This window comes from Hetaerina americana, unplaced genomic scaffold (genome assembly GCF_022747635.1).
Source record: "Hetaerina americana unplaced genomic scaffold, ioHetAmer1.1.p SCAF_10, whole genome shotgun sequence".
NCBI lineage: Eukaryota > Metazoa > Arthropoda > Insecta > Odonata > Calopterygidae > Hetaerina > Hetaerina americana.
In genome coordinates, this window is record NW_027286070.1 from 4,179,062 (window position 1) to 4,197,859 (window position 18,798).

Consider the following 18,798-nt stretch of genomic DNA (forward strand, 5'->3'; position numbering starts at 1 on the left):
CTGCATGGGCAAGGGATTTGAGGTAGGAACGAAAGTGGGTGGGGAACTGATGGCAAGTATTATTGATGAAAATGTGATAAAACTTAATTTAGCCAATCATCAAAGGGATTGCATTAATTACTAAGTGTATCCAATGTGATATGAATGGAAATTGAAAGAAAGTAATCAGATTCTTTAAGATTAGGAATACGAATTTTAAACTTCCAAGTAGAGTGTCATAAATTAGTGCCGGCGGAAAATTTAGCCGATTTGGGAAAATTTATTTAGAAGACAATTAGCGTAGTAGTGAGGATATACGGGAAGAATTTGGCCAGGGAAACTAGCATTTAAAAAGAGGTGGTATTCGACAAGAGAGATATTAAGTAAAGGAAAAATTTGCTCTGGAGAAAACTTTGCCTGCTTTTTTTTTGCCTGCAATGGCTGCAGCATTCGCTCTTTGTGGATAGAGGATGGGCATAGACTGGGGGCTAATGAGACGTGGGCGCGTAGGAAGCAGGAAAGAATAAAATGGACGGAGAGGAAGACAAAAGAAGAATTGTTGGGCATGGTATGGGAGGATATAAGGCTGTTGGGAGTAATTTGTATTCAGGACAGTGCGATGGATTTCTGTAGACTGAAACAGGTAGGAGAAAACATGAAATGTTTTTGCAAATAATATGTAAATCAAATTATTCCATCTATTAAACGAGTTTAAATTTCTTACGCAGCCATTGTAATGCGAAACAGTATTGAGAATAAAAATAAAACTTACAATGCACTTTTTTCGGCATTCGGATCGAAAATATTATTGGACCGGGCGATCCCTTGGGCATGAAAATCATCGGTAAAGGTTGAATATGTTCCCTAGATGTCCCGATTTTGAACACAGACCCTCCTTTCGCTAGTCCAGGGTCCTGATTTCTGGGCAACCGCCCCTCTCCAATAGAAAAACAATCGCAAAGAAAGCCAGTAAAAAATCGGTACGAATGTTTTGGCAGGAAACTGTTCCCGGTATCATTATCACTTTCCGCATGCCCATATCAATGTACGTATTTCACCTCTGAACTGGGGATTTATTTCGCAAATACAGATTCAGCGGCTAGGACAATATTTTGGAAGCTTGCCTGCTGTTATCCGGCTGCCCTATCCCCCTCCCCTTTATAGCTGTATACATTTGAAGTCGACCTTAGCGATTGTTTGGTATTCTTACGGTCCCATGAAAACGTCCAACTGAAGTCCACAATGCTAACACATGCCGTAGTTAAACTACATCCATGACACTGTGGACAATGCTCTTTCCCTTACAATAGCATATCTATATAGTAAATCTACATCTAAAATGCCACATTTACTTGATACACTGAAAGCAGCCACGAGGGTGTGTCGTAGGAGGTGCTTGGCTACCAGACATTGAAAATGTGTGTAGTTGGTGTTCCGTGGTTTTGTTTTCAGAAGAAGTTCTGGTAGTCCTACTTTGCTTCCTATTGTTCTAGCAAACTGTGCTACAGAAAAAGAATCCCATTTCTGTGTTCGGCAGACAATTGCTGAAAACTCTTTCTTACGATTTTCCTCACCCATTTAATATTGCAGGGATAACATTATTCCCTTATTGTCAGCGTTGAATTCATGATTTATTTTTTCTAGTAGTTTGAGTCGTGCATGTAATCTTCTTGTTTCCAGTGACTCCAAACCAGTGACTATACGGCAGTGGTAATAAAGCCACCCTTTCTGTTCATTCATAACGATTCTTCAGGAACCTAACGGCTTTTTCCCGTAAATGCGCAGCCAATTCGGGAGTTCTATAAAACGCTTCGACCCCTCGCCGGCATTCTCAATGACGGACACTTCAAAATACAACGTATTGGAAAATGACCAGTTCCGATGCCTAGTTTCCTAAGAAATTCAAAACGATATCCTCTTCAAAGCAACGCATCAGTAGTGCAGTAAGGTGGGCGAGGTCCGGGCGCCTTCTCTTCCCCGGAAATGTCTTCGAGTTTCTTGGAAGCACCAGACTCCCGGAATAAATATTTCGGCATCTAATATTTCGGTCGTTAACGGTTCTCGAAACTGCTAAACCCACGCCAACGTGTCCACTCCGATTCCACGACTTGTTCCTTCTCGTCGAAGAAAAAAGAAGGAGAGAAGACGAAGAGCAATAAAAAAAGGAGAGGACTGGAATTCGCCGCCGAAAAAAAAAACGCCACTCCGAGGAGAGAATTGGCGTCGCGGTCGTGGTTCAAGCGGTCTCCACCTCAGGAATCTGTGGCAGCACCTCCCTCACCTTCATCGTGAAGCAGGAGTTCCATTGCTGCGCGTGGCGCTCCGCTCTCACGTCCTTCCACGTGATGAAGTTGTGGAATGGGTCGCCCGTGACGCAATCCCACGTCACGAAAGAGCTCCTCTGCGTCGACATCCCCAGGCAGGTGACGTCACACGCCGCCACGCCCGCGTCTGCAAGGAGAGAGAAAGGGATGGGAGCCAATCAGGAGCTGCGAACCAAGTGGGCGGTGACGTCAGGTGACGTCATCCCCTCCCACTCTGCCCTCCATTCTCCAGACATTCTCAGCATAATTAAGATTGTAGAAAAGCCGAGGAACATGTTTCGTGGTCACGTGGTTCAACTGTGCCAAAGACTGAGAACTCTTTTGGGAAAGTTGAGCCATATAATTAATTCAGTTTAGAGTGTAACAATAAGAGATTATTAATTTTATGGAAGGATGAAACGTCAGATTAACTTATACGTAAATAATACACGTTTAAAATTGAATTCCATAACACCAAGCGAATAGAGAGGTTTGGCTCTCAACCCTTCACACATGTTGTACACCGATAATCGAATGAAAAACGGCGAATAATTAGTTGTTTGAGTGTAAAAATTGCTCACCTTGTTTTTATAATAAAAAACGAGCATTGATTGAGCTGTCGGCTCAGTAGCAGTACTTTCTAAGACAAAAAAGAAGTTTTTCTCAATAGAATTCGCTCGCATCAGAAATGGCCGGTTTCGATGAATGGGAAACAAGCCGATGACGTCGTAATCGGCCCGGTCGAACAAGTAAATCTTTCCAAGAAACTGCGGGAGATGCCGCGACAGTAACTTTTAACGGAGTCATCCTCAATGTATGCGTATTACAATACAACAATTTCAATAGCTTAACTGGCTGAAGCACTCGGCCGGACATAGAGGGATCCGGGTTCGAATCCCAGTCAAGGCGACTGATTTTTGCACTTTGAAATTGTTACATTGTAAGTAAATCATTCTTTTGGGTTTATGATTTCTCTCAGTGGTCAAATTAATTTTAACTTACACTATTCTGTGGTCACCAAGTCTTTCAAGTGTTGCTATATTTGGGGCGTCTTCGGATTAATTTCCTGCTAATAGATCAAGTATATTATTTCCTCTGGTAGGTGTTAGTATTAACTGGTTTAATTGGTGTGATGTAAAACACAAAGTAGTGACTTCTTGTCCTTGCCTTCTGCTATGAAACTATAGTTTTTCCAGTCTACAGATGGAATATTGGAATCCCCTCCGAATATTATTCTTCTTTGTGTAAATGGGAATCCAAACTACTCTTTCTATTTCTAAAATTGATGTATCCCTCTGATCGGGAGTTCTGTAGTAGGCACAAATGTTCTATTCTACTCGACCTAGGGATTTAATGGAGCACCAAACGCTTTCTATCTTACCATTAGAGTAGGATTCAATGTTGCCATCGTGAATATATTTAACAGCTATGAGCGCTCCTCCTCCAATCCTATTTCTCTGTCCCTTTTGCAAATTCGAAAGCCTTTAAGAAAAAACTTCTCCTCTGTGATGCCTTGCGATAACCAGCTCTTCATACCTATAGTTATATCGGCTTCGGTACTTCTTATCATATGGCAAAATTCGGCTATTTTGTTTTTCAAACTTCGGCAATTGATTATCGCACTTCCATCCCTCGTCCCTCTCTGTGGGGGGGACCCTCCCGCTACCTGCAGCGTTGGGTCACATTCCCTACCGGTGTCCTTGGGGGAGGAGACCGTTGTATGTAGCATGTACATGTGGTAGTAGAATTTCGCTTCTTGTCAAATTCTAGCTTGCAAGTTATTGGATAAAATTTTTACTGCATCCTAAGGTGTATTTATTTGTCAGTTGATAGTGTATGTATTTGCATGCTTGTAAGTTGAAAGGATTTTTGCATGAATGTACGTATACGCCACTGTGAGCATAGGTTTGCATGGATGTGTTAATTTTGAATGTGGTATTGTTCCCTTTTACAGATGGTGACCTAACACCCCCCGCCACACGCCCTTGCGGCGGCTTTTGGGGTATTATGTAGATGTAGATCACTTCGGAGATAGCTTCATCCTTGTACAATTCATTGCGATTTCCCGGTCCGATGCTACTTACTCTAAGAATTATTTTTGCCTTCTCATTCTCCTGTGCTGTCTAATCTTTTGTTAAATATTCCGTGATTCTTGTCGCAATTATTACGTAATGGATTCGTGCAATGCTTCTTAAGTGAATTCCCACTAGTTGACCTTCACTCTAACCTATCTAGGTTTGCGGTAACCTACCTAGGTTTGCGGATGATCAAGCTCCTGTTCATCCAAGTCATCCAAGGGGTTGCAAACATTGCTGAACGCATTGAAAAGTCGGTACAATAAACATGGGATGAGAATTAATGCAAACAAAACGAAGGTTATGCGGTTTTCGAAAAAGAGGAAAGCTAAATTAAATTTTAAAATAGGATTTTTTAAACTAGGGCCGAAAGAACAGTTCACCTATCTCGGAAAAGTTTTGGGACCAATATAGAGAAAGTAGTAGGGACATAAGAAGAAGAATTACTCAAGGCGATATAGGTTTCACAAGGAGGAGGTAGTTGATGACATGGACGTTGTGTAAGTATGTTAAGAAAAAGGCTCGTTAAAAACTTGATATAAAGCGTGGTTTTGTACGGGGCGGAAACATGGTTATTGAATCAGGATGATGCGCGTAGAAGGTAGGCTTTTGAAATGTGGATGCGGAGAAGGATGGAAAAGATGAAGTGGACAGAAAGGAAAACAAATGAGGGGGTGCTAGCTGACACCTTATCGAGTTAAAACCGGGCGCTTTTGTCAAAAACGAAAACTGAAAAAAGCGAAATCTCTGTCAAAGCTTTGAAGTAATGAGTGAAGTTTAGTATTAGGAAGTAGTATTAAGTATGTCCACACCATTCCCCGCAAGCTGCCTCAAGGGTCTGTGGTGGAGGGTGCTAGGGAACTAGCCCAAAATACTGAAATATTAGCCCATACTATTGACAAATATATGAATTGACAATTATTCAAAAAACTTGAACAATCACACACGTACATACCTATTTAAGATGCAATAGTTGGTGTTTTAAAATAAATCAATGAATATCACTCTATAAGGTGTGAATATTATTCGGGCTCTGGTGTGTTCGGTTTGGTTATGATTACATATGGTTTCGAGGGAAGAACGAGTAGTTGATCTATCTGTGATGGTGTCTTTTTCTTGTTTTATCCCTGCGATCGAATCTGCATGATATAATTTGGTGCAATAATTATTCCCTTAGTGCCACAAAGAAACTCGGGGTATCCTGTACATACTTAACAAAAGTCTCACATCTCGCCTCCTCTCTTCGAGTATCAAGACACTCCAAATTATCATTCCCCCACGTATACTCTTTCCCGTAGAAAATTTTAACAAACCTAGCTGATTTTATCTGAATCTTTTCCAATTCCTGGATTAACGCTTCCTCCAATGAATCTCACAATTGATTGCCGCGTATCCCAAATGATATCCGAAGCGAAGTAACTCCTCTCTGTTGAATTTTCACTACATTATTCTGCTAAATAATAGGCCTAATGAAACCATTCTTCGTTATTTATTCCTACCCTTCCTATTCTTTTGCAGAGTCACCTCTGAATAGCAGACGTCATAGACGTACGAGAGTCTGGAAGGCTGTGAAAATATCCAACCATGAGGCCCTCTCAAATTATTCATTGGACGCGAAGCGCTTCCCAGACAAATTTTTTTCAAGTTTGGCTGCAATGGAAGTATGAGGGTACTAACTCAGGAGAATAGGGGGGATGGCCGAGCAAATCGTATCCCAAATCCCGTAGTTTCCCCATTGCCAACGCATTTTTGTGAGCAGGTACGTTTTCCTGGTGAAAGAATATTTTTTTTCCTCTTCAAGCCAGGCCTCTTCTCGCGATTTTTTTGCATTAAGCTGATCAAGAAGGTTGGAGTAATATTTGCCTGTAATTGTTCTGCCCTTTTCAAGGTAATCAATTAACAGGATCCCTTTCGCATTCAAAAACACACTAGTCATGACCTTTCCAGCAGATGCGATCGCTTTCTTTGGCGCTGAACCACCGGCTTCCTCCCACTACTTCGACTTCTGTTTCGTTTCTGGCATGTAGTGGTGGGTCCTACGTCTCATCCATCATGACAAATTGCCGCACTAAATCGTTCGGTTCCCTCTTCAATCGGTCCAAACATTGCTGCAAAAATCGTTTGCTCATTTACTTTTGATCGGCATTCAGCAAATGCGGCACCCTTTTTTGCGCAGAGCTTTCGCATCCTCAATTCTTTGTGTACAAGATGTTTCGCACCCTTTCTTCCGATGTCCCCACGGCCTTAGCTATCTCACTCGCCTTCACTTGCCTATCATCTAACAGGATATCGTGCACCTTTTCGATGGTTTCCGGTGTGGTTGCGGTTTTTGGCCGTCCTTCACGTGGGTCACCTTCAAAGGATTTGTGACCACGTTAAAATTCAGCTGCCCACATTTTAACGGTTGATATTTAAGGAGCAGTGTCCCCGTACACTTTCCTCAACTTGGGATGAATTTCCTTAGGAGTTAATCTATCCAAAACGAAGAGTTTCATCACCGCACGAAATTCAAGTTTTTCCATTTTAACGAAAAACACGAAAGACGTCTACTGCAACTATACGTGTAAACGAACAATTTGAGAGAACAAGTTGAAACTTGTCTTAGGAACTAATAACACGTGCATCCAGACAGTAATCAGATATTTTAGCTGATTGGAATGCCAGCTCTGTGTCAGGCCGAGAACATTTCACCTTACCCTCATATGTAAATTTATGTACCTATGTGACTACGGAAGGGTATTCGGAAAGTGTAGTTATGAATCGACGTGTTAGAACAGTAACTAGTCAGCGCATTCGAGGAAGATTTCGAACCTAGAGCGGAGGAAGCAGAATACGAAGTAATCTAAAGAACTCCACAAGCAAATATGTAGACTGGGGGGGAGGTGGGGGGATAAAGATAAACAGATAAGATGATCAGGGGGTGGAAAAGGTGACGCGTGAGAGCGCTCATTGCGTGCATTGGAAATCCGGTCATCGAAGAAAGTGGATGAGCGTATATCAGAGCCTCTTCAGATAACTCGTGGAAATCTTTACATTCCCTCGATGGGCACCCTGTGTAATACTCGTGTCCTACGCGTTTAGGTGGGACGAGAGAGCGTAATCGGCCATTCAGGAAATAATCTAAAATAATTTTAAATAATTCTTCTGATGTAATTCTCGAGGGTGGGGGTGGCTTAGTTTATTGAGGATGCGCGAAAACATCTCAGCCTGTGGCTTTCCCTCGATCACCTTAAGAATCTCTGGCCCCACTAGTCCCTCCTATCGAAATCACGAATGGAATCATTTAAGGAAGGGAATTAATAAAAACACGGAAAAAGGGACGAAAAGAACGTCACAAAGACCTTATAGTGGAGCAGTGATCCACGCAAGTTTCACTAACCCGTATATTCTCAGCATTCAGGCGTGTTTATTCCCGCATCCGCGGCCCTCCAAGCGTGTTAAAAGCAAGATGGCACAGGTCTCTTTCAACGAAAGTGAATACGTAAAAAGGAAAACAAAAACGACACGAAGACCCTATTCACACGCAATCATTTATAGGCTAAACAATTATTACGTATCGCAGACCCCATTCACTCACGTGCCCCGACTTTAGGGGCATATTAATTCCCACGTCAGTGTTCTTCCAAGCGGTATAGAACATAAATTAAGGAAGAGGCGCTCTCTTTTATTATTCGAAACAAAAACATGTGACGGGTCACTGGATATATATATATATATATATATATATCTTCGAAATGGAACGCTCTTCGGCGACGCACAAATAAATAAAAACACAGATGTAGATTTTTAGAATATAGAGACACAAAGAAAGGACACTCACAATTTGTTATTTGACGTTTCGACAGCTCGGCTAACAAATAACAAATTGTGAGTGTCCTTTCTTTGTGTCTCTATATTCTAAAAATCTACATCTGTGTTTATATATATATATATACACACACACACACACACACACACACACATATATATATATATATATATATATATATATATATATATATATATACATATATATATATATATATACATATATATATATATACATATATAAACACAGATGCAGATTTTTAAACCATAGAGACACAAAGAAAGGACACTCACAATATGCTGTTTTGACGTTTCGACGGCTCGGCCGTCGTCTTCAGAATGGCGTTCTCGGGGAAGAGCGGAGAGGACATGTGCGGGGGAGAGGTGAGGGAAGGACAGGTTAGGGACCAATAGGAAATGCACAAGAGGGTGGGATGGAATATGTAGGCAGCCATATGATGCATTCAGTGGGCTTGGTTCAGCTCGGGTGGTTTAAATGTCTTGGCCACCCAAATATGCGCCATCTCGCGGGTTCTCACCTCTATTATACTAGCAGATTTGGGAAGGATTTCAATCAGCAAAACGGAGAAGCATTCATCAAAAGATTGATTGTGGGAAGCAGTGTGAGTAGGGATGGGATAATTAAGGGAGGTGGGAGATTTGGTGGAATATCGGTGGTTATTCATGCGGAGGGAAAATGTGGTCGTGCATTCGCCCACATAGAAGGCAGGGCAGAAGTTACAGGAGAGGCGATATATAATATTTTTTGAGGTACAGGTGGCGAGTGGTTGGGAGTTGGTACTGAGTGAGAGGGAGGGTCTTAAAAGATGACAGCATTTGCAGCGTGGGCGGTTGCATGGTGCGGATAGGGGCGGGGGAGAAACGGGGGTGCTTGCATTTGGTTTTTTGGACTTGAAGATGTCTCGCAAGTTCGACGGGCGTTTAAACGAAACAGAGGGACAATGTGGGAATAAAAGTGATGTGGACTGAGTGTTATTAATAATTGGGAAGAGGTCACGGATTAAATCTTTAATTTTGTGTGTTCCGGGAAAGAAAGTGGTGATAAGATTAGGGCATTTTGGGCGGTTTGGTTTGGGGAGGGGAGTGTATTGGGTTGACGGTTTGAGGATTTTACTGTTCAGTAATTTTTCAGGGTACCCACATCAACATCCACCAAATCCACATCCACCAAATCCACATCCACCAAATCTCCCACCTTCCTTAATCCGTCCGTCTATCCGAGAAAAAATAAGTCATACTACTTTGGGACAGACTTCGTGGCTCGCAATATCATTGATCAGTTACATACTTAACACAACAGTGTTACTCAATTAACAGATAATTGAGTATTGATATTCTATGCAATTAGTCAGAAAAGAGAGTAATTATAATAAGTTAGGATGTGGCGTGGTCAGCGTCGAACCCATGTGCCCTCTTCCCCGCGCACTCCTTCCCGGTCGCTGTAATCTCACGGTCGCGAACGCCTCTCACTTGGTTTGAATTGCCATCGCGATTACGTCATCGACAGCATCTTGCTTTGCGACGATCGGTGGAGGGACGCGCGCGAGGAAGAACCCCCCTTCCCCCTCTGCCCCTCTTGGGGAAAACGGAGGTGGGTGGGTGACGTCACCCCGTCACGGAGACCGCATCGTTTGAATTGTGCGCGCGTGGTGCCCGCCTTTCCCGCAGACGAAACCACGGCGGGACGTGGGGGGTTTGGACAAAACGCGGGCACCCCTCCCTTATGCGGATTGGTCTCACCTCACCTCCGTGTTCGGGGTAGAGTGGCCCGTTGACCGGGCGTGGGAGCGCTCTCTTATACGCGTTACGGAAGAACAAAGGGAAGTACGGTTGAGTCATCGAAATCTACTTTGAACGATTCGATTTCCGCACTAGAATTTCTGAAAAAAATCGGTGGAAATTAAATTTTTTTGTCTAATTACTCAAAGAATTCCCTTATAATTTGAACAATTTTCTGGCTAACGACTATAATTTTAATAGTTTTCAAAAAAAATCTGGGGGAAAAATATTTTTTGGAAAACTAAAATTAGTCCAATGTAACGTGTTTCTGTTTATAAAAGTAAAAAAAAAAGAAATGGAAAAGTTTTCAAATGAAATCAGAACCATTGAACGTTAACAGTTACGATTCTTTGAAAATAAATATCGGGGAATTCATAATTCTTTAACTGAATTCAGTTTAGTCATCGCATCGATTTTTCAAATTATAAAAAAAATAAATGATTCTCGTTCGATTTCCTTCCGTCATTCAAACCCGGATCTTCCTCTCGCAATTGAATTTTCCCGGAAAGGGATTCCGCGGAGGTCGGATTCCGCGGAGCAGCTTTCGAACACGCCCCCGCCACCAGTCACTCCCCCCTGCCTCTCACAGCACGCTAAGAAAAGAGACGCCTGCGCTGAAATCCTTCGATTCCGGAAGAGGCGACGAATGGAGCATGGCAACTGAAATTCACGCACCAAATACTCTTTTCAGAAAAGGAAAATTTTTCTTATATATGAACGAGCGGGTTTGAATGTGCAGTGTGTCGAAAAAATGTGAGCCAATTTGCAGAATTTGAAGCTTTTCACAATTACGGTTTTTACCTCAAATCGAAAAAATTACTTGCGAAACCCCGCACGAGTTCTAACACAACGCCATAGGGGTGGAGCGAACTGTAGTTCTATATCAACTAGACTGCGTGGAAAACGCTGCGGAGAAACTTTCTTCGCGCCATACAACTCCAAACTGAGTTCGATATTAATATAATTATATAAAAACTAATCATAAAAGGAATTGGCTTATTAAACGAAAGAGACATTGAATATTTAAGTTTTACTAATTATTTGCCTACTGGTTCGTTGTGTGGACGTATGTAGAACATGACCATGTTCTCCATAACTGAAAATTTTTCGTTGTTTCTAGGCATGGACTTCGGGAATTTTTCACATTCCTGGCCACTTCTACAAAATAAGGGGATTTTGATGAATAAATTATTGTACATCACTCGAAATTAGCAATGCTGCCTACTTAAATATCTATGTGTTGCAGTTCACAGTTATTTTATTAAGCAGCTTACTTTAGGGTGAAAATGTCACTACTCATAAATGTCTATTCATTAGTTAGTTTATTGGATGACCAATTCATCTACATCTACATGGGGTGTTCCCCGCAAGCCGCCGCAAGGGCGTGTGGTGGGGGGTATTAGGTCACCACCCGTAAAAGGGAACAAAACCTAATGCAAAATCAATAAATCCATGCAAACCTATACCCACAGTGACATAAGCATTCATACTCGTACAAGCCTATCAACTCACACGCACGCATGCATACAATTCTCCATACATGTGGCCTATCCCAGATTTAATGACCAAGTGAGTATCCCAGTTTCGGCAGGATACACACATACAGGTACTGTATATACTATATGTGTACGTGTACAGACACGTATATACGAGTATATGTATGCATGTATATACACACACCTACATACACACCCTAATAATACATAAATTTGAAAATTACTCCGACGAGCGACAATTTAACGGTCACGTCCTTTATATGGATATTATAGTATAATCTTGAAGGGTACATTATTATTTAGAGAGTACATCATTACAAGGGTACATTATTACAAGGGTAAATTATTAAGTAGACAGCTGCCGAAAAGGCAAAGTTCGATATCCCGGATTAGACCTTTAAAAGTTAACTCCAAAAGTGTCAGATCTTTTTCGGAAAGTTACGAAATGCGTTGGTTTCGAATTATTTCTTTAAGAGGTACCTTGTAAGGTTTATCTGTTCGTTTTTTGTAATTAGGTTTTCATTTTACCGGGAAAAATCTATCTATCTGCCTGGAATCTACAAGCCACCGCTAGGGTGTGTGGCAGGAGATGATTACACACCAGACATGAAGCATCAACAATAAAGACTTTCTTAACTTTTAGTTCCGATGTAGTATTGTAAAATAATAAAAATGATGTAGAGCATATTAGCCACAAGTAAATGCACTACGGTATCAAAATTAGAGCTTTGAGCTCAAGGGGTCATCAGTACGCACAATCCCTACCACCACGTCAAGGTTGTATTCCGTTACGAGCGGTTTTTCACTTGACTTAGTTATTTATATTTCTGTAACTTATTCTTTAAAACCCATTTGTTTAAGTTTTAACAACCTTAATATATCTTCCAGCGAATAACAACTTTATAAGTTTAACTCTACGCCAGATTAATGGAAATTAAAAGGAGATACGTAAAAAAGATTGAAGATTAGAATTGTATGAATGGTTCCAAGAAGTTTCAAGACTAACCTAAATATATACCATTGGTGTTAAATTCTTCTCGTATGAAGTTTTTTTTACTATTTTCGAGGTTTAAATTCTATCGAGGTTTTGTCCTTATCTTCGAGTTTGCTCATATTATACCTGGTAACTTTACCTTATTTCACAAATCTCCCCCATGCCATAATCAGCCCTCGCATACCTCTTCCGCCTTTGCCACAGTAGCGCATGGTTTCATAAACTATCTTCGGTTCGTCTCAGACTTTGCCCCATATTCTCCACTTGCAGAGAGTCTGTCTTCGACTAAAATAACCCTCTATGACCCTCTCGATCCACCCTCAAACCATTCATTCACTCTTCCTAACTCACATAAATACATCATATTTTAGTGAATCGATTCACAATTCATTCTCTATCGAAATGCCCAGGCGCGACGCCTCTTTGCGTACAAATCCGCGATTGGCGCACCAAAAATCTATATTATTTCATGGACCACTCATTCCTCAACCTAACGCTACTATATTTCCCATAGTCCGCAAGTATCCCATAACAGATAATTTCATTTCCAAGTAAAAATAACCGTCTCTGAATGCACATCGACATCTGCATAGTACCCCGCCAGAAGGGCGTGTGGCGGGGGGTGTTAAGTCACCACCCGTAAACTAGAATCAAACCACATGCAAAACTTACAAATTAATGCCAATCTACAAACACAAAATTGTATATCTTCATGCAAAAACCATTACAAATCACACGCATGCAGATACATATACTATCACTAACACATACATTCACCTACAAATATACCTGACGTCTTTGCAATGTTTAATTTTGTTCTAACTTGAAAATTAAATGTCTTTAATGTTTCTATAGTGACTTTGGTTTCTTACTATTATGATTTCTGATTGCTCGGGTAAAGAATGAGTATTTGTATCTATCTGTACTGGAATCTATCTCCCCTATCTTATCTTTGTGGTCTAATCTACCTGGGTAGTGTAGGGCTATAATAATCCCTTTACTGTCATTGTTAAACTCGTTTATTCTGAACCGCTTTCAAAGTCTCAGTCTGGCTTTTTCTCTTCGCATCTCAAGTGGCTACCAGCTTAATTCCCCTGAAAGGTCTGAAATTTAAATAAAACGGCGGATACCGCATCTACAAGTATCGAACCCGACCACATTCGATATTGAGCTCGAATAAAGAGAGTGGGCGTGCGTTAAAGTCGACCTTCGGAGGAAGCGGGTGGAGGCGGTGGGTTTAGTCGCCCGATGAGAATGATTACGACCGGTGGCTCTGGAGTCGGGGGCAAGGGGAGGGAGAATTGCGGATGGCTTCTTATCCCCCCCCCATGGATCCCCCTACCTTTTTTCTGACGAAGGGAGACCTCCACTGAGATCGCTCTTCGTCACGCGAGCCAGGAAGGGAAAGGTGGTCACCGCGATTCGCCTGACTCACACCTCAATACGACAAGACGATCGTCGGAATCGACTCGTGTCGTATCACGCTTGGGTGATCGACTCCACGCCACGCTCCCACAAACTTGCACTCGCCCGTTTCACGAGTTTTGGGTTTGAAATTTATTTTCTGAGCGAAAACAGTAATTATATTCCCTATTGCAATCAGTTTGGATTTTATGAATTCAGTCCATGGCATCACGCAGGCAAACTTTAACGGTCATCTCTTTTTTCTACGGATACACCAATGGCATTAATTATAAAATAGCGAGAAAAACAAATTATTTTCTGACGATGCGGTCATTTAAGATGTAATTAGCAAATCAAACTGCGAAGCTCCTCCTAGGAAGCTCCATTAGTGCATAAAACTGCGGTAGATACCACGAAAGCAACTTTTTTAACGAACTCATCCACTAAATGTGCAATTACAATGCAACAATTATAGAGTGTAAAAATCACCTGTGACCTTATCTGTATGGTACAGGTATTTCGTCGCAATTTCTTGTCGCTTAAAACCCTCAAAATCTCAGAGGGTAAGAGGACACCTTGGCAGCTGAGATATTTTTTAGATATCTTAGTACCCTGAAAGCCACCGCTAGGGTGTGCGGCAGGGGGTGAATACACAGGAGACTAATGTTAATCCTAATATGACCCCAAAGGTGGTCGGACAATGTTATTCCGTTCCCTTATCGTTCGTGGAAAAAATGACATCTAAAATCTCTCTCTTTTCCAAACTTAATCTCTCTTAATTTTACTGACACGATCTGGCCTACCGGAGTACGATGGGGGTAATAGAATATTTTCAAAATCACTGCTAAAGAGGCATCCTTCCCATTTCTGCAAGATATTTAATCTGTAATTTAACCTGCGTTCCGTGAGTGATTCTCAGCCTAGCTGCTCTATTCTATTTTGAATACGCTACTAAGTTTGTCGTAACAATTTTTTGCAAATATAGCTCCTCTACGGTGCCTGCGATCCAATTTGGCAAACAATCCAACTTCGCGAGGATCCCATATACTAAGAGCATATTCTAAATGAGGCCTAACCAGCGACAGATAACACTTTTCTTTGACTTTTTCATCAATTTACCTAGTACTCTTTTAATAAATCCTAATTTTTTGTTAGCTTGTCCACATATTCCCCGTATGTGTTTTACAATTTTCAGCAACAATATTTAAGAGACATCTTTTCAATTAATGCAAGAGGTTTGATCTGTAATTTAATCTTCGCTCCTTGAGTGATTCCCAGCTTAGGTGCTTTAATTTTTTTAACTGGCCAAAGCACTCGGCCATCCAGTGATCCTGAATCCTACTCAAAGCGAATGATTTTCACACTGAAATTGTTGCATTCTAATGCATATTTGGTGGAGGACTACCTTAATGTTACTGTCGTGTCATCTCCCGCAGTTTCTTGGAATTCGCCATCTCTAGTAAACGCTGTACTGCGGACAGCTGATGGAAAGCAAAGGTAAAAGTAAGGTGGAAAAGAAATTATCTCAATAATATTAGCTCTAGGCCTGCGAAGGGAATCTCCGCTTTTACGCATTTCAACGTAGTCGGGAGATACGCTTGGCTGACTTTGATCGCGCAGACTCGAACGAAAAGAATGATGTCATGGAACGGAGCCGCCTTTCCATGACGTGTCCCATCGAATGACGTCACCTCCCCTCCTGGAAGTCAGTCGTTAATCTTCTTCCCCTTGGGAAGGCGAGCGGGCCTTTCACCGACTCCGCTGGCTGGCGAACGGCCCGCGCACCCCTTCCACTAACTCACTCCGACTCTTCCCGGAATCGTGCGCTCTTAAGAAAGCGAGCAAATCTTGCGAATTTCATCTTGGGAACGAGCCAAATGATTCTGATGGAGATCTGGCGGATAATATAATACATACATCTCGGTTTCGGGAAAGGAAGAATATAGGAGATACGAGACTTGGTTGGAAAAAAACATTGAACGGAGTTTTGAACTCGTTAGGAGAGTCTTGATAATCTCTTTTCGTCAAATAAGAATTAACTGACTATATGAAATAACATTTCCTAAAGCTGTAAAGGGTTTTTTTTACACCACTGTTAAAATACAAAAGGAAGGAAAAAATGAGATTGGTTTGGTGATTTTAAGGGGAAAGTTAATGCCTCGTCAGTGATCAGACACATTCAAAATATTAAATATGTGTGTGTGATCACTGAACTGAAGGGTTCACTGAAAAGGAAGAATCACTGAAACCGATGGATTAACTTTCCCCGTAAACCACGACACCAATGTCAATTTTCACCTCCTTTTGTACTTTTACAGTGGTGTAAAAAACACTTTACGGCTCAATGAAATGTTATTCAATACCCTAAGTCTAAGAAAAGACCGTAAGAATCTCAATTTATCTTTTCAGATAAGAATGAAAGTGCCATTTGTTGAACATAACAGTTTCAGGTTTAACTTTGTGGAATTCCTTCGTTATGAGGGTAAAAAGAAACTTGACACTTCCACTACAGATGATGCGCAGCATCGAAACCATGGTCGTGAAATATTAAATCTTCATTGTGGAAGTGTAAAGTTTGTTTTTATCCTCATAATGTCATTTATTGGTATCTCCTCCGAGCATAATTTAAAAAATTTGGGAATACTACTTTAATTTATTTGATTTTATTTATTTTAAAACATTATTCACATACAGCAGTAACGCCAATTTACAGTGAAAAATATAACAAACATGAAAGAGGACAAAATACAATAACAGCATAACAATAACAACGAGAACCGAACATGGACCGGGGAAAATTTTAATTTATTGAAAGGTGGGATAAAGCTTGTGTGGTGAAATTGTTGCATGATAAGTTAAAAGGATCGGCAGTGTGAGGGAGTGAATTCAGAAGGGAGGAGAGGCGAAATAAAGGTGAGCGCTTGGTGAGAGATATTCTAGGAATAGGCAGATGGAGTAGGGATTGGGTGCGGGTGGTTCGGAGTTAAAACGGAGTTTCTCTATTCATACCCTTGGCTCACTAATGAATTTGACGAAATGATTCGATACTAAGTGTTTCACTTCGGCACTCTCTTCGGGTGGACTCGTCGAAGTAAATCACAAAGAGAATTTTCTTTGGTTCTCGCAAATTACATTTAAGAGGAAATATACCATAAGGGCACTATTTAAATATTGTTTGGTTTGTGTTCAATGCTCAGAAGTGGATTAAATTTCGTTAGAAGCCACATTAATCAAACAAATTAAATTTGCTAATTCATCCTTGTTTCCATGTTCATTCTTGTTTACTACTAGTCAATCCGACGGAAGGTTTCAAAAGCCATGCTATTAAATTATTATATTGGGAAATTACTTGGGAAGATTTACACTTTCATTGACAATCAATTCTCAGCCCCGACAAAATCTTAATTCTGCAGGTAATGAAGTATCAATTACAAAAATAAAAGATCACTGACGTTGATTATTAGTTGCTTAGGAACCACTGCGTACTTTTGTTTATAAATAAGGCAAATGTTACACATCTTGAGTGTACTTTTTAAAATATGTCATTTCAATTAAATACAACATACCATTGAATAGTGCCAGTAATGAATATTTCTTTCTTCACAAACACCTAAAGTTCCCTCGGCAACGATGGGTCAAGTTTTACAATAAGGCCATCAATTTGATCGCATTTAATGAATTAGTTTTCATGAATCGAAATATAATCATAAAAAAAATTGCACCATAGGTTTAATTTAAATATGATTTCCACAATGCCAGTCTAAACAAATAACATCACTCGAACTTCTCGTAGTCAACCACGAAAAAACTAAAACGCGTAAAACTGGGCTGATACGTCTCCATTCTAACGAAAGAAACGCTTGGCATTCTTGAGACGATGGCGCATTCTTTCTTGAAACACACTCCTTCTTTGAGAAATTATCGTCTGCTATACGCCAAGATTCTAGAAGTCGGCGATCGATTCCCGGGCCTCAGAACCGGAAAACCAAAATCAAGTGCACGCACGCACACCTTAGGGCGAAACACGCACGCACGCCTCGCAAACAAATTCGTACAAATATATACTTGTACAAAATTTCTTGTGCAAGCTTGTATACACGCTTAACATGAGGCCCTAGCATGGATAAAACACGGCAGAGACATTTGGGAGCTGCGAGTCCATCAACGGACGAGTGCTGTGCAAATATCCATACAGAAAAGTCGAATGGGGAGGTTTTATTTCTCGATGCCCAGTCAACTCACCTTGAATACGCGCGTCGATTGTCTGGGATACATTACAAAAGGATTTAAATTCGAAATTAAAGAAAATGCTTCAGAGAGAAGAAATACATCCTATTCCTATCAATTCCTCGCTTGCCTTACGTTCTCTCTTCTATCACAGCCGTAAACAACTAATCGCGAATCATAATCTACTTCTTCCATCTTTTCTGCCTCCTTTGGATTTCTTCCCACAATCCCATCTGCTCCCCTCTTGCCTTGTACTTGCTCGCGTGTTTTACTTTCTGCACATCTTCCATCCTTCTCAACACCCACATTTCAAAAGCCTCCACCTACGCCTATCATCTTGCTTAAGTGACTAAGTTTCCTCGCCTTACATAACTACGCTCCATATCAATGTTTTGACCAGTATTTTCTTAACTACGCTCCTTACTCAACGTCCCTGTCATCAACTCCCTCCTCCTTGAGAAGGCCTCTTTGCCAAGCGTAATTCTTTCCCTTAAGTCCCTACTACTTTGTTCATTTTGGTTCAAAACACTCCCGAAATACGTAAACTGTTCCACCTGCTCTGAATTTGACCTACTATATAAACGTTTAACTTAGCATTTTTCTTTCTGGAAAACCGCATAACCTTTGTTTTATTTATATTTTTTCTCATTCCATATTTTTCGAACTGAAATTCCAATTCATTCAGCTATTCTCGAACCCCTTCGCGGACTGAC

The 18,798-nt window shown here is 40.9% G+C and overlaps 1 protein-coding gene across 2 annotated transcripts in view; it reads right to left on the bottom strand.

Moving 5' to 3' along the window:
* Positions 1-18,798, bottom strand: part of LOC139699656 (glycerol kinase 5) — a 251,509-nt gene that overhangs the window by 156,004 nt on the left and 76,707 nt on the right. For both annotated transcript variants that reach the window (XM_071598200.1, XM_071598199.1), the window contains exon 3: positions 2,261-2,430. In XM_071598200.1, the coding sequence (XP_071454301.1) occupies positions 2,261-2,430 (170 nt within the window). The remainder of the gene's footprint in view (positions 1-2,260; positions 2,431-18,798) is intronic.